At 37.4% G+C, this 14476-nt stretch overlaps 1 protein-coding gene across 6 annotated transcripts in view; it reads right to left on the reverse strand.

The window, feature by feature from the left end:
• GPAM (glycerol-3-phosphate acyltransferase, mitochondrial) overlaps positions 1–14476 on the reverse strand; it is a 67649-nt gene that overhangs the window by 12890 nt on the left and 40283 nt on the right. For all 6 annotated transcript variants that reach the window (XR_014249252.1, XM_082408294.1, XM_082408293.1 and 3 more), the window contains 7 exons: positions 8624–8720; positions 7845–7981; positions 4907–5006; positions 4369–4581; positions 2463–2576; positions 1235–1320; positions 388–503 (listed from right to left, as the gene is read on the reverse strand). Coding sequence is in view for 5 of the 6 variants with exons in the window: in XM_082408294.1 (XP_082264420.1) it covers positions 388–503; positions 1235–1320; positions 2463–2576; positions 4369–4581; positions 4907–5006; positions 7845–7981; positions 8624–8720 (863 nt within the window). In the remaining variant the exon portion in view is untranslated. The remainder of the gene's footprint in view (positions 1–387; positions 504–1234; positions 1321–2462; positions 2577–4368; positions 4582–4906; positions 5007–7844; positions 7982–8623; positions 8721–14476) is intronic.

The raw sequence follows: 14476 nt of genomic DNA on the forward strand, positions 1-14476 counted from the left end.
GCAAAATATTTGCCAAATAAAAATGATCATGGGGTCACAGGGGAAAGGGACATGCAACTGTAAACCTAGATGTTGTACCACAAGTTAGTTCAAAGAGACTAATTCATAAGCAAAAGAAGCAACAAATCATTTTGGCAATTTTTTTAAATGCCTAACAACTACCACATGAGTACCTGCTAATTACCAGGCACGGTGTGAGATGTTTCACTGGGTTACCTCAAATCCTCTCAGCACCACTTTCTTTCTAATAACTTACCTATCACCCTCTGTGTATTAGTACTAGAACCAGAAGTGGAACCTAACTTCGGCAGATTCCAAAACCTGTATGGTTCGTACTGCATCACACCGAATCTGAATTATGGAATTAAAGACTGGAAGTCTACTTACTGAAGAGAATGTGCTCAGCCAGATCTGCAATCAGTCTTCTTCGGAAGGATTCATCTGTTGCATCCCTGGACTCGTTAATGGACGCGTCTGTACCTTCAGCAGCAGCATCATTGGGTCTAAAAAGTTTTTGTTTTTTTAATTAAGACTTCTATAACCCCACTCTTTCACAAAGCATACTACGTGGGCTTAAGATACAATGTATTAGACACTTTAAATTTCTACATATTCTAAATTTAAGCCACAGATAATTTCTATGGGTTGTTTTACTCCATAATATACCTTATTATGTTTAACACACTCTCCTGACCAAAACGTGTTATTTAATTATGACTAAATAGTCTGTTGGTACATCACTTCCAGAACTCACTGGCAGAAAGAATGCACAAAGCAAGATGCCTCATTTTAAAACATTTTCAAAAATTCAATACTTGAACATATATTAAAGGAAGGGCTTAATAGTCTATTTCTCTAAGTGACAATTCGATTTGAATTCTGGAAAATTCCCATAGGAAAACTCTTTCATACGTTGCATGAACATGCAATATGCATAGCCTAAGTTACTACCAAAAAGAACATTTCAAACATTCAAAAATATAAATCAGATAAGAACTCTTACATGATTCACAAAATCAAAAAGATTTTATGATGCAAGTAATCAAAAACCTTCAAACTAATGTGGAAACACATAATTTCAAGATCCTTTATCAGACCAAGAGAAAAGTTACTCAAGTGAGGAAGTAAAAACAAGAACATGAATGTCCTTAATAAAGTTAACAAATTCTTCCATGCAATAGAAGAAATAACAGATATTTGATGGGTCAGTATAAAAAATTTCCAGGAACCTTACCTTGAAGGAAGTATAGCTGGTAACAACGCTTGCTCCAGAGAAAGTGGAGAAGAAACAGGTTTCTGACTTTGGCTTTCTAAATATTCCTGGAAAAATAAAATAAAATATAATCACTTACTCCCACTGTCTCACTTCCATAAATATATATATAAAATATAATTTCACCTTCAAAAAGTAAAAAGGGAGATGTTAATAAAATGAGCCATATTACATAACATGAGAAATACTTTCTATATCCTAAGCTGTCTTCAGAAGTGAAGAATAACTCATAGAATGTTGTTAAGCATGAAATCTAAGAACAGAAACTCCAAAAAACAGGATGATACTTAAGCAAAATCATTTAAAAATTAAGGGGAAAATTTAACTTTTCTCATATCTTCATGAAATTATTTGGCATTCCCAATATTACTAACAGTGATAAGTCATCAACCATACCTTCTAAAGGAAATCTGACAACCTGAAGGTCACGTTATACTCAAAAGAACCTCAATTCAAAAGCAAATCATGAACAAGAGAAGCTGTGCAATATTAACAACAACAACAACAACAAAAAGTGATAGGAAATGACGAGGTCCCTAAAAGTCAAAAGCACTTAAGGCCAGAAAGCATGCATCTAGCATAGCAGTTGGACTCTTTCAAAGTAAAACCAAAGAGTGGAACAGGAGGAGAAGCAGGACATCTCTGCACCTTATCTTTAGGTTCCCAACTCCCCATCCTTCCCTTCTCCTTTACCAATTTGAAAATCTGAAGAATTTAAAACTGCAGGACCTCAGGGACCCACCAGCCCCAGGCTTCTCCGTGACGATGGCACTATTCCTCTGAATATGTAGGTATTAGACTCCACTCAGTAGAATACAGCATCATCCTAGACTATCAATGTTACCCAGCTGTGAGATACGTTTTGAAAAATTTCTCTTAAGGGCAATTTTAAAACATAATATAAAATACTGATATAGATAAAGCAACACGCAAAATTCTCATAAAAATAGCAATACATTTTGAGATTGGTATCTCCCAAACATAGACATTTAGGCTCCTTTGTCAACAGGCACATTTCAGTGGAATAATTTAGGAAACACTATCCTTGTCAGAGTCCCCGTTCTATAAGAGAAGAAAGTGAGGCCCCAACTCACATGGAGAGGAGGCATCAGAGGCCGGACTAGAGCCCAGATCTTGTGACACTGAGCTACACCAAGGCTGACACAGCTTCATTTCAACAGACACTCACCTTTAAGGAAAATGGTTGTGCAAAATCCACTCTGACACATCCATAGTTTTTTCGTAACATTCTGATGACGCCTCTTGCTACGCTCCAGAGGCTCTCATTCTTCTTAGGTTTTCCCTAATTTGCAATTTTGAAAGAAGAGCATGGTAAGAAATAAAGCTAACAAATATACAAACATCATTATCCAAAGAATAAAGTTTATTAATTTTTTTATGGAAACCGATGGTTTGTCTGGAAAAAGATAATAACGAATGAAGGAAAATAAGTATTCATTGACTGAGACCTGTCAGAAAATGTTTAGCACTCAAAGATGCTAAAAGATGTAATCACGTCACTGGGGAGGTAATTTGGCCAATGAAAAAGGAAACATTTAACACAACTTCATTTAGTGCATTGTTTACATCATTCACAAAAATAGAACTGCAAACTACTGAAGGACAAAAATGACGTAACAGCCTGAAAAACTGTTTTGCAGTTCTCAGATAAAAATAAGATGTCAGAGAGGCCACCTTATTGTGGTCTGATGATCACGATGGTCCAAATATGTAACATTAGGCAACCAAATGCCAAATTCAGCCCCAGAGTGGCCTTTGAGCCAATTATTCATTCAGTAAGTGTTTCCTGAATATTTAACATGCATAAGGCACAATGTCAGCTGTATAAGGGACACAGGACTCAGATATGATGTCATGAGACGCAGTCAGGGCGAGTGGAGCATATGTTCAGAATTGACACAGGCAACACAAGGAGGGGTCTCACAAGAGATAATAATAATAATCCAGGTCTATCACTTTATTTCTAAAGCCTCCAATTATTAGGAGTCCTTGAGCTTCTGATATGCTTTGGGCAGTAAGCTTGAAACAAGTACCATGACCAAGACTTCCACACTAAATAAGAACAAAACTAAATTCCTCTGGAACTTGCACACTGCTGGGAGGAACAGTAAGTTGGTAAAACCATTTTGGAGAACTGTTTGGCGGCATCTACGAAGCTGAACATACATATACTTTATGACCCAATGACTCCACTCCCAGGCATATACCCACCAAAATGCATACATATGGTCATCAAGAGAAATGTACAAGAATGATCACAGCTGAAACCAGGAAACCAAACTTTTTTTCCAACAGGAGAATAGACAAATTGTATATTCATACACTGTAATACTGTACAGCTATGACAATGAACAAATTGTAACTACCTGTAACAACAAACAGGTGTTGCCTGAGCAAAGGAAACCAGAGATAAGAAGTCCACACACTACATTATTCCATTTATATAATGTTCAAAAATGGGCAAACTAATCTATTCGGTAAGAAGTCAAGATAGGTGGTTACCCTTGAGGGGAAAACAATGAGAGAGGGATAAGGGAGGTTTCTAGGGTCCTTGACCTGGGTCCTGGTTATGTAGGTGTATTCACTTTGTGCTAATTCAAGCTACATGCGTATGATGGGTGCATTCTTCTGTAACTATTTACTTCAGTAAAAAAGTTCACTAAAAAAATTACTGCAGGCTCAAAATTAGTTTGTAGTTGCTTTGCCAACATGATCCCACCAGTTCTTTAGGTTTAACTTAAACTCTACACATAAGCAACAAGCCCTGGGGAGACCGAGCCACGTATACCCTCCCCAGGGCAGAGGCGGCAACTCAGTACCAAGTATTCTTCCACTTCCCGACCCCATGACCGAGGCATGATTAATCTAATCATGCCACTTCCTCCAAACGCAGGAAATTACCACATCAGCACTACCAATCAGGCTGCCATAGGGGATGAAAGCCCATCCTACCACGTTTCCTACAGTGTTATAAAATTAGAGAGTAACAAAACTTTTCTTAATTCTAAAAGCACTTATCTAAAAGCAAAAGACTGGAAAAGCAAAGATGACTTTTGTGCAGGTGGTCCTCTTACCAGTTGTTCACCATTGTAATGACCCTCAATAATACGGTCGTAGGAGATCCCAACAGGTATTATCAAGATGTCTGGGATGGTATTGGTAGACAGAGTATCTACTACAACTGACAAAAGTCCAGCCCGAGCACAGGAGATTTTTCCACTCCTAGAGCGTGTGCCTTCCAGAAAAATCTCCAAGAACTGCTGCTGTCGAAGTAGTTCAACTATATGCTGGAATATAAGGAGAAAGTAAAACATGAACTCATGAACTCAAGATCACCCAACTTAGAATAAGCTCAGCAAAGTTAAACCTAAAAAAAAAAAACAAAAAACTATAACTTTTGACAAAATATTTTGCTCACGCAGATAATATCAAAAGAGCTTCTCCAATGTTATATTTTGGTGATAACAAAAAGTAATCATCAAACCCATATCCAAGCAATAATCACTGAAATAATTACTCAGACGTTTTTAAAAAAATCTCAATCAAGTCTCATTTTCTTCTACTGTGATAGCTACCATAACGACTTTAAGAATAATTAGAGATCACACGTACCCCGTGGAGCAAAGCTCTATAGAGAATATCTTTCCGTCCATCCGGCGTCTCATCTAGCCTCCGTCGTATGAAAAAGCCCCCAAGCTTATGGATCAGGGTACTATAAATTTAAGAACACATTAATTTTTTAAAAAGAAAAATTTAAAAAGAGTACTCAAATTCCAAGTTATTCGAAACGTGTCATTTGGATATAAACCTCATGTGTTGTTTGAGTTGCTGATTGTGAAAATGTGGACATTTTTCCATTTTCCATATATTGACGTATTTCAGTCATTTACATTATTCATTAGCCTTCAGAATATCACTGTGTATAATGAAGCTCTGTTACATCTGTTCTAAGCCAAAAGGAGTTTACATGATATATTACCCCGCAAAGGTGCTGGTACAGACTTTAAGAGGATTATAAAATACTGCTAAATTTTAAAACCCTGTCCAGGGTCTCAAGACACTGACCTTTAGACATCCCAAAATTTTCCTATGGCACATTTACTACAAGATGAATGTGATGTTACAAAAGCTCCTTTGGGGAAACCTTCTCAAATAAGTATTTCTTAGAGAGTATCCCAGTAAGACAAGGGTAACTTTATCAAACTGGAACCAAGCATAACCATCCTCCCAAAACATGAAACCAAAATTTGCTTCATTTACACATCCATACAATAAAACAATTCACACAACCCCACATCTCTGTCTACAGCACTGATGAATTATTTTGATATGAGGTTGAAACTTTCCAAAACTTAAGTCAACCTTTCCAACTCAGAGCCTCCTCCTATTCTGTTCAAACAGTGATATTAATATAAATATTAATATGTAGTTTTGGAATCTTCTACAGTCAGCATAAGGAGGCCACAGTAAGATATATCCAGAACTTAATGTCACTCTTTGAAAGTAAAACTCTGCAGAATAAATTCTTAATAAATGAGATGAACCATCACAAAAATAAGTCCCTTTGAAAAGTGGTTTGTGAATGTACAGACTGGCATGTAACAAAAGAACACTGCAAATAAACAGGCCAGGTTACCTAGAGTCTGTCATGTCTGAAGGAATGATAAGCTGAGCAACGACTGGCATAGAGGTTGTGAAAAGGGAAGTTGGATTATGAGGAATTATCAATGTTTATTAAGTACTTCCCCAGAGATCCACCTTGAGAACCAATCCAACCTGGAGGGAATGAGTACATGAGTTGTTCTGATTACAGAAGAGGCAAACTATTATGGGGCAAGGCTTCTCTAAGAGCCCAGCTGGAACAGTCCTCTTCACGCCTAAGCACCTTTCTGATGACTTCTTAATTCAACTTTCCAGGTTCCTCGACACTGGGAAGAGGTACCCATGAGAGAAAACACAGACTTTCTGATACTTGGAAAAACGTGTCTGCCCTGTAGGGTCATATCACACTGGATGAGAGCTAGGTGTTTGCCTACATTCCCCATTATTTTATGAGCTATTTGAAAGTAAGGACTATGTATCTTGTTCTCCCTTGTCTAGAGCACATTTGGGTAAGTACTGGCTTACTGCATGAATGAATGGCTTCTCTCAGTCATTCACATGCATCACATTAGCTACAGAACTCTGAGCCAAGGGATTAGGAAGGAGCTCCTTGGACCGTGAGGCTGAGGATCAGATTTCATGGCATGCAAAGCAGTGACTGCCCCCTTGTGAAGCGCCACCTGCACAACCTGCTTCCCTTCCGGTCCCTCCACATTCATCCTCTCGTGCTCTCTACTACTCACAGAGCTGACCTTTGAGATGCTTTGTACTTTTAAGTATGAAACTAAATACTTTTCAAATCTGTGACCTCTTCTCCAAGAGCACTATTATACTTTTATTTAAGCCTTCATTATCTTTTGTCTGAACTATTGCAATAGAGTCAGAATTGATCTAACTCCCTCTAATCCAGAATGACTTTTCAAAATGCGAATCTGAACGTATCATTTCTCAAGTATGGGATACACTCTAAACTCTTGGCTTAGAAATTGTTTTGACCTAACTCTCACTACCTACGCAGTCACCACCTTCAGCCTCTGATCCCTCCTAACGCACCCTACATTCTAACCCTAGAGTCTAAGAATTGCCTGCTGTTTCATGACCATATCATGCTTTTAAATCACTCTGCCTTTTCACATACTATTCCCTCTGAATGGAATGCACTGCATTCCCCTGAAAACCTCTAAAACATACCTTTTATGTTATACTGTAATTATTATGTTTCTAGCTCTACTAAATTATGAGGTCAAAGTAACAGGTATGGTTCTTTCTTACCTTTATACCATTACCACCTGCCTACCACCACCCTGCCCCCACCTGCTCACTGCCAAGTCAGATACAGTAATTTGCTATCTTCTCTTTCTAATTGCCTTTTATATGTTTGATAAACACTGCTGATAAGTTTAGCTATTCACAGTTCACCAAATATCCCATATAAAACACAGAAATAATGATGATAGTCTTTTTTTGTTGTATTTTTTTTTTATTGGAGTATGGTTGCTTTACAATGTTGTGTTAGTTTCTGCTGTACAGCAGGGTAAATCAGCCACATGTATAAATATATCCCCTTTGTATTTCCTTCCCATGTAGGTCACCGCAGAGCACTGGGTAGAGTTCCCTGTGCTATACAGTCAGTTCTCATTAGTTATCTATTTTATACATAGTAGTGTATATATGTCAATCCCAATCTCCCAATCCATCCCACCCACCCCTTCCCCCGTTTGTTCTCTACCTCTGTGTCTCTATTTCTGCTTTGCACATAAGTTCAAATGATGATGGTCTTAATGCTTTTTTGTACTTCCCAAATTTTCTGCAATAAGCATGCATTACTTTTATAACAAAAATTAAAAAGCTAATGTCATTACAATAAATGTATCAAAAGGTATAATAAAAAAAGAAAAATTCAAAATATAATCTTCATACCTTAACTTTCAAAATAAGCTGATCTTACCTGAAGATGGGGATGTTGAGATTATTGCCTGAAGCAATGTATGGCGCTTTGATGTTATGGCAGAAAAGAATGAAAGTGAGCAGGAGATAGTCAATATGTGATCTATGAACTGGTAGAAATATAAGTGGCAAATTCATCTAGCAAAAGGAAAAACACCAAATTTAAAATTCAGATGGAAAGTTCAATTACAGTTTGCAACTTCACATTTGGTTAAAGTCATTCAAACATGAGCTACTTAGTGACTCATTCTTTAAAAACATTTTTCCATAATAAGAACTTCTTTCAATTTAATATCATCTAGCTAAAAACAACTACAACAACATAAAAGAATCAGGGAAGGAGGAGAACAATCAAGGGTTCAAGTTGACGATGTATCTTCTGAGAGGAAGCCCTAATCATATAAAAAGAACATAGTTTTTGGACACAAGCTTGGTTTGGTTTGAAATCCTGGGCAAGAGACTTACTGGCTGTGGCTTGGGACAATTTCTTAATCTATATGTGCCTTTATTTCCTCATTTATAAAATAAGGATTGTTCTCCCTGATTTTCAGAGTTATTGCAAGATAACTTACAGAATGAATCCTGCATATTGCTGGAAGGTGCTCCTTTACCCCACTTATCCCCCACAAATACATAACTACTGTAGTTACCTCACACGGGGGAAAATCTTGCAAATGTGTAGGAATGCACAACAGTATACAAGAAAACATTTCAAAAAGCACTCAAAAATCACTCTGCAAATGTGGAGAATATAGAATGACAGATTCACATAATTCTTGCCTCAGTTGCAGCTTTAACCATCTCAAGTTGACCCTTGTGAATTTGAATATTCCAAAAGAAGCTGTTGAACAGTTTTAGCAGCACCCATCCGGTCAGTCTGAAAGGAAGTTAAAAAAATCTTTTAATGTATATACATATATTTATATATATAAACATATATATTTGACATTTGTCTACCTAAAGTTTTGAACCTACAACATGAGAGTGATTGTAATTGACTTCATGTTATGAGCACGTGTGCATGTATGTGTGTGTATATGTACATCTGAATTGTGAACTAAAATAACTGACTTTACACATATACTACTTATAGAAGCATCCACTTATTATGTACTAAGATCTTACACTTCACTCTAATTGCACACTTTATACTTCAGGAGCTAATGATCAAGCAAATATTTAGGTGAGTAGAGTGATCCCTCTCCTGCACACAAATCACTCCAAGACATGGGCATGTGCAGATTCATAAAGAAAAAAAGAGCGAGGGCCCAAATAAATAAAATCAGAAATGAAAAAGGAGAAGTTACAACCAATACTACAGAAATACAAGGGTTCATACAAGATTACTACAAACAATTATATGCAAATAAAATGGATAACCTACAAGAAATGGACACATTCCTAGAAATGTACAATCTCCCAAGACTGAACCAGGAAGAAATAGAAAATATGAACACACCAATTACCAGTAATGAAACTGAGTCAGTAATAAAAAAAAGAAACTCCTAGCAAGCAAAAGTCCAGAACCAGATGGCTTCACAGGTGAATGCTACCAAATATTTGGAGGAGAGTTAACACATATCTTCTCAAACCATTCCAAAAAATTGCAGAGGAGGGAACACTTCTGCATTCTGCTCATCCTATGAGGCCAGCATCACCCTGATAGCAAAACCAAAGACATCACAAAAAAAGAAAATCACAGGCCAGTATCACTGTTGAACATAGATGCAAAAATCCTCAACAAAATATTAGCAAACCAAATTCAACAATACAGTACATTAAAAGTATCACGCACCAGGATCAAGTGGAATTTATCCCCAGATGCAAAGATGGTTCAATATCTGCAAATCAATCAACGTGATACACCACATTAACAAACTGAAGAATAAAAATCATATGATCCTCTCAAAAGATGCAGGAAAAGGTCTTGACAAAATCCAACATCCATTTATGATAAAAACTCTCAACAAAGTGAATATAGAGGGAACATACCTAAACAAGAAAGGCGATAAATGACAAACCCACAGCTAACATTAGACTCAATGGTGAAAAGCTAAAAGCATTTCCTCTAAGATCAGGAACATGTCAAGGATACCCTTTCTTGCCACTTTTATTAAACACAGAATTGAAAGTCCTAACCACAGCAAACAGACAACAAAAAGAAATAAAAGAAATCCAAAGTGGAAAGGAAAAAGTGAAACTGTCATTGTATGTACATGATATGATACTATACTTAGAAAATCCTAAAGAGGCCATCAAAAACTACTAGAACTCATCAATGAATTTGGTAAAGTTGGAAGATACAAAATTAATATACAGAAATCAGATGCATTTCTATACACTAACAATGAACTATTGGAAGGGAAATTAAGAAAAGAATCTCATTTATAAATGCATCAAAGTGAATAAAATACCTAGGAATGAATCTAAGCAAGTAAAATACCTGTACTTGGAAAAATGTAAGACACTCATGAAAGAAATTGAAGATGACACAAGCAGATGGAAGGATATACTGTGTTCATGGACTGGAAGAATTAATATTGTTAAAATGACCATATACCCAAGGTAATCTACAGATTCAACGTAATCCCTATAAAATACCAATGGCATTTTTCACAGAACTAGAATAAATAATTCTAAAATTTGTATGGAAACACAAGACCCCAAATAGCCAAAACAATCTTAAGAAGAACAAAAAAAAAAAAAAAAAAAAATCTTAAGAAGAACAAAGGTGGAGGTATCACGCTCCCTGATTTCAAACTATCTTACAAAGCTACAGTAATCAAGATAGCACATACTGGCACAAAAACAGACACATAGATCAGTGGAACGGAACAGAGAACCCAGAAAGGAACCCACACTTATATGGGCAATTAATCTATGACCATGGAGGCAAGTATATACAATGGGGAAAAGAGTCTCTGTAATAAATGGTGCTGGGAAAACTGGACAGCTACATGCAAAAAACTCAAACTGGACTACTCTCTCACACCATGCATGTAAATAAATTCAAAATGGATTAAAGATTTAAATCTAAGACCTGAAACCATAAAACTTCTAGAAGAAAACATGGGCAATATACACTTTGACATCAGTCTTAGTAATATTTTTTTGGATATGTCCCCTCAGGTAAGGGAAACAAAAGCAAAAATAAACAAATGGGACTAAATCAAATTAAAAAGCTTTTTCAGAGTGAAGAAACTATCAACAAAACAAAAAGGTCACCTACTGAATGGGAGAAGATGTTTGAAAAGGATATATCTGATAAGGGGCTTATACTCTAAATATACAAAAAACTCAAACAACTCAACATGAAAAAACAAACAATCCAATTAAAAAATGTGCAGAGGATCTGAATAGACATTTTTTCCAAAGAAGACATACAGATGGTCAACAGGCACATGAAAAGATGCTCCACATCACAAATCATTGGGGGAACACAAATCAAAACCACAATGATGGGACTGGTTCAAGATGACAGAGTAGAAGGACATGCTCTCACTCCCTCTTGTGAGAGCACCAGAATCACAACTAACTGCTGAACAATCATTGACAGGAGGACACTGGAACTCACCAAAAAAGATACCCCACATCCAAAGACAAAGGAGAAGCCACAATGAGATGGTAGGAGGGGCACAATCACAATAAAATCAAATCCCATAACTGCTGGGTGGGTGACTCACAAACTGGAGAACACTTACACCACAGAAGTCCACCAACTGGAGTGAAGGTTCTGAGCCCCACGTCAGGCTTCCCAACCTGGGGGTCCAGCAACGGGAGGAGGAATTCCTAGAGAATCAGACGTGGAGGCTAGCGGGATTTGACTGCAGGACTTCGACAGGACTGGGGGAAACAGAGACTCCACTCTTGGAGGGCACACACAAAGTAGTGTGTGCATCGGGATCCAGGGAAAGGAGCAGTGACCCCATAGGAGACTGAACCAGACCTATCTGCTAGTGCTGGAGGGTCTCCAGCAGAGGCGGGGGGTGGCTGTGTCTCACCATGAGGACAAGGACACTGGCAGCATTAGTTCTGGGAAGTATTCCTTGACGTGAGCCTTCCCAGAGTCCGCCATTAGCCCCACCAAAGAGCCTGGGTAGGCTCCAGTGTTGGGTCGCCTCAGGCCAAACAACCAAAAGGGAGGGAACCCAGCCCCGCCCATCAGCAGACAAGCGGATTAAAGTTTTACTGAGCTCTGCCCACCAGAGCAACAGCCAACTCTACCCACCACCAGTCCCTGCCATCAGGAAACTTGCACAAGTCTCTTAGATAGCCTCATCCACCAGAGGGTAGACAGCAGAAGCAAGAAGAACTACAGTCCTGCAACCAGTGGAACAAAAAACACATTCACAGAAAGATAGACAAGATGAAAAGGAAGAGGGCTATGTACCAGATGAAGCAACAAGATAAAACCCCAGAAAAACAATTAAGTGAAGTGGAGATAGGCAGCCTTCCAGAAAAAGAATTCAGAATAATGATAGTGAAGATGATCCAGGACCTCGGAAAAAGAATAGAGGCAAAGATCGAGAAGATGCAAGAAATGTTTAACAAAGACCTTGAAGAATTAAAGTACAAACAAACAGAGCTGAACAATACAATAACTGAAATGAAAAATATACTAGAAGAAATCAATAGCAGAATAACTGAGGCAGAAGAACAGATAAGTGACCTGGAAGACAGAATGGTGGAATTCACTGCTGCAGAACAGAATAAAGAAAAAAGAATGAAAAGAAATGAAGAGAGCCTAAGAGACCTCTGAGACAACATTAAATGCAACAACATTCGCATTATAGGGGTCCCAGAAAGAGAAGAGAGAGAGAAAGGACCAGAGAAAATATTTGAAGAGATTATAGTTGAAAACTTCCCTAACATGGGAAAGGAAATAGCCACCCAAGTCCAGGAAGCACAGAGAGTCCCAGGCAGGATAAACCCAAGGAGAAACACGCTGAGACACGCAGTAATCAAATTGGCAAAAATTAAAGACAAAGAAAAATTACTGAAAGCAGCAAGGGAAAAATGACAAATAACGTACAAGGCAACTCCCATAAGGTTAACAGCTAATTTCTCAGCAGAAACTCTACAAGCCGGAAGGGAGTGGCATGACATATTTAAAGTGATGACAGGGAAGAACCTACAACCAAGATCTACCCAGCAAGGATCTCATTCAGATTCGATGGAGAAATCAAAAGCTTTACAGACAAGCAAAAGCTAAGAGAATTCAGCACCACCAAACCAGCTCTACAACAAATGCTAAAGGAACTTCTCTAAGTGGGAAACACAAGAGAAGAAAAGGACCTACAAAAACAAACTCAAAACAATTAAGAAAATGGTAATAGGAACATACATATAGATGATTACCTTAAACATAAACGGATTAAACGCTTCAACCAAAAGACACAGGCTCACTAAATGGATAGAAAAACAAGACCCATATATATGCCGTCTACAAGAGACCCACTTCAGACCTAGGGACACATAGAGACTGAAAGTCAGGGGATGGAAAAAGATATTCCATGCAAATGGAAATCAAAAGAAAGCTGGAGTAGCAATACTCATATCAGATAAAATAGACTTTAAAATAAAGAATGTTACAAGAGACAAGGAAGGACACTACAGAATGATCAAGGGATCAATCCAAGAAGAAGATATAACAATTATAAATATATATGCACCCAACATAGGAGCACCTCAATACATAAGGCAACTGCTAACAGCTGTAAAAGAGGAAATCGACAGTAACACAATAATAGTGGGGGACTTTAACACCTCACTTACACCAATGGACAGATCATCCAAACAGAAAATTAAGAAGGAAACACAAGCTTTAAATGCCACAATAGACCAAGTAGATTTAATTGATATTTATAGGACATTCCATTCAAAAACAGCAGATTACACTTTCTTCTCAAGTGCACATGAACATCTTCCAGTTTAGATCACATCTTGGGTCACAAATCAAGCCTCAGTAAACTTAAGAAAACTGAAATCATATCAAGCATCTTTTCTGACCACAACGTTATGAGATTAGAAATCAATTCCAGGGAAAAAAACGTAAAAAACACCAACACATGGAGGCTAAACAATATGTTACTAAATAACCAAGAGATCACTAAGGAAATAAAAAAATACTTAGAGACAAATGACAATGAAAACATGATGATCCGAAACTTATGGGATGCAGCAAAAGCAGTTCTAAGAGGCAAGTTTATAGCAGTACAATCCTACCTCAAGAAACAACAAACATCTCAAATAAACAACCTAACCTTACACCTAAAGGAACTAGAGAAAGAAGAACAAATGAAACCCAAAGTTAGCAGAAGGAAAGAAATCATCAAGATCAGAGCAGAAATAACTGAAATAGAAACAAAGAAAACAATAGCAAAGATCAATAAAACTAAAAGCTGGTTCTTTGAGAAGATAAACGAAATTGATAAACCATCAGCCAGACTCATCAAGAAACAGAGGGAGAGGACTCAAATCAATAAAATTAGAAATGAAAAAGGAGAAGTTACAACAGACACCGCAGAAATACAAAGTATCCTAAGAGACTACTACAAGCAACTCTATGCCAATAAAATGGACAACCTGGAAGAAATGGACAAATTCTTAGAAAGGTATAACCTTCCAAGACTG

The sequence above is a fragment of the Balaenoptera borealis genome (assembly GCF_965194805.1).
Source record: "Balaenoptera borealis genome assembly, chromosome: 10".
Taxonomy (NCBI): Eukaryota; Metazoa; Chordata; class Mammalia; order Artiodactyla; family Balaenopteridae; genus Balaenoptera; species Balaenoptera borealis.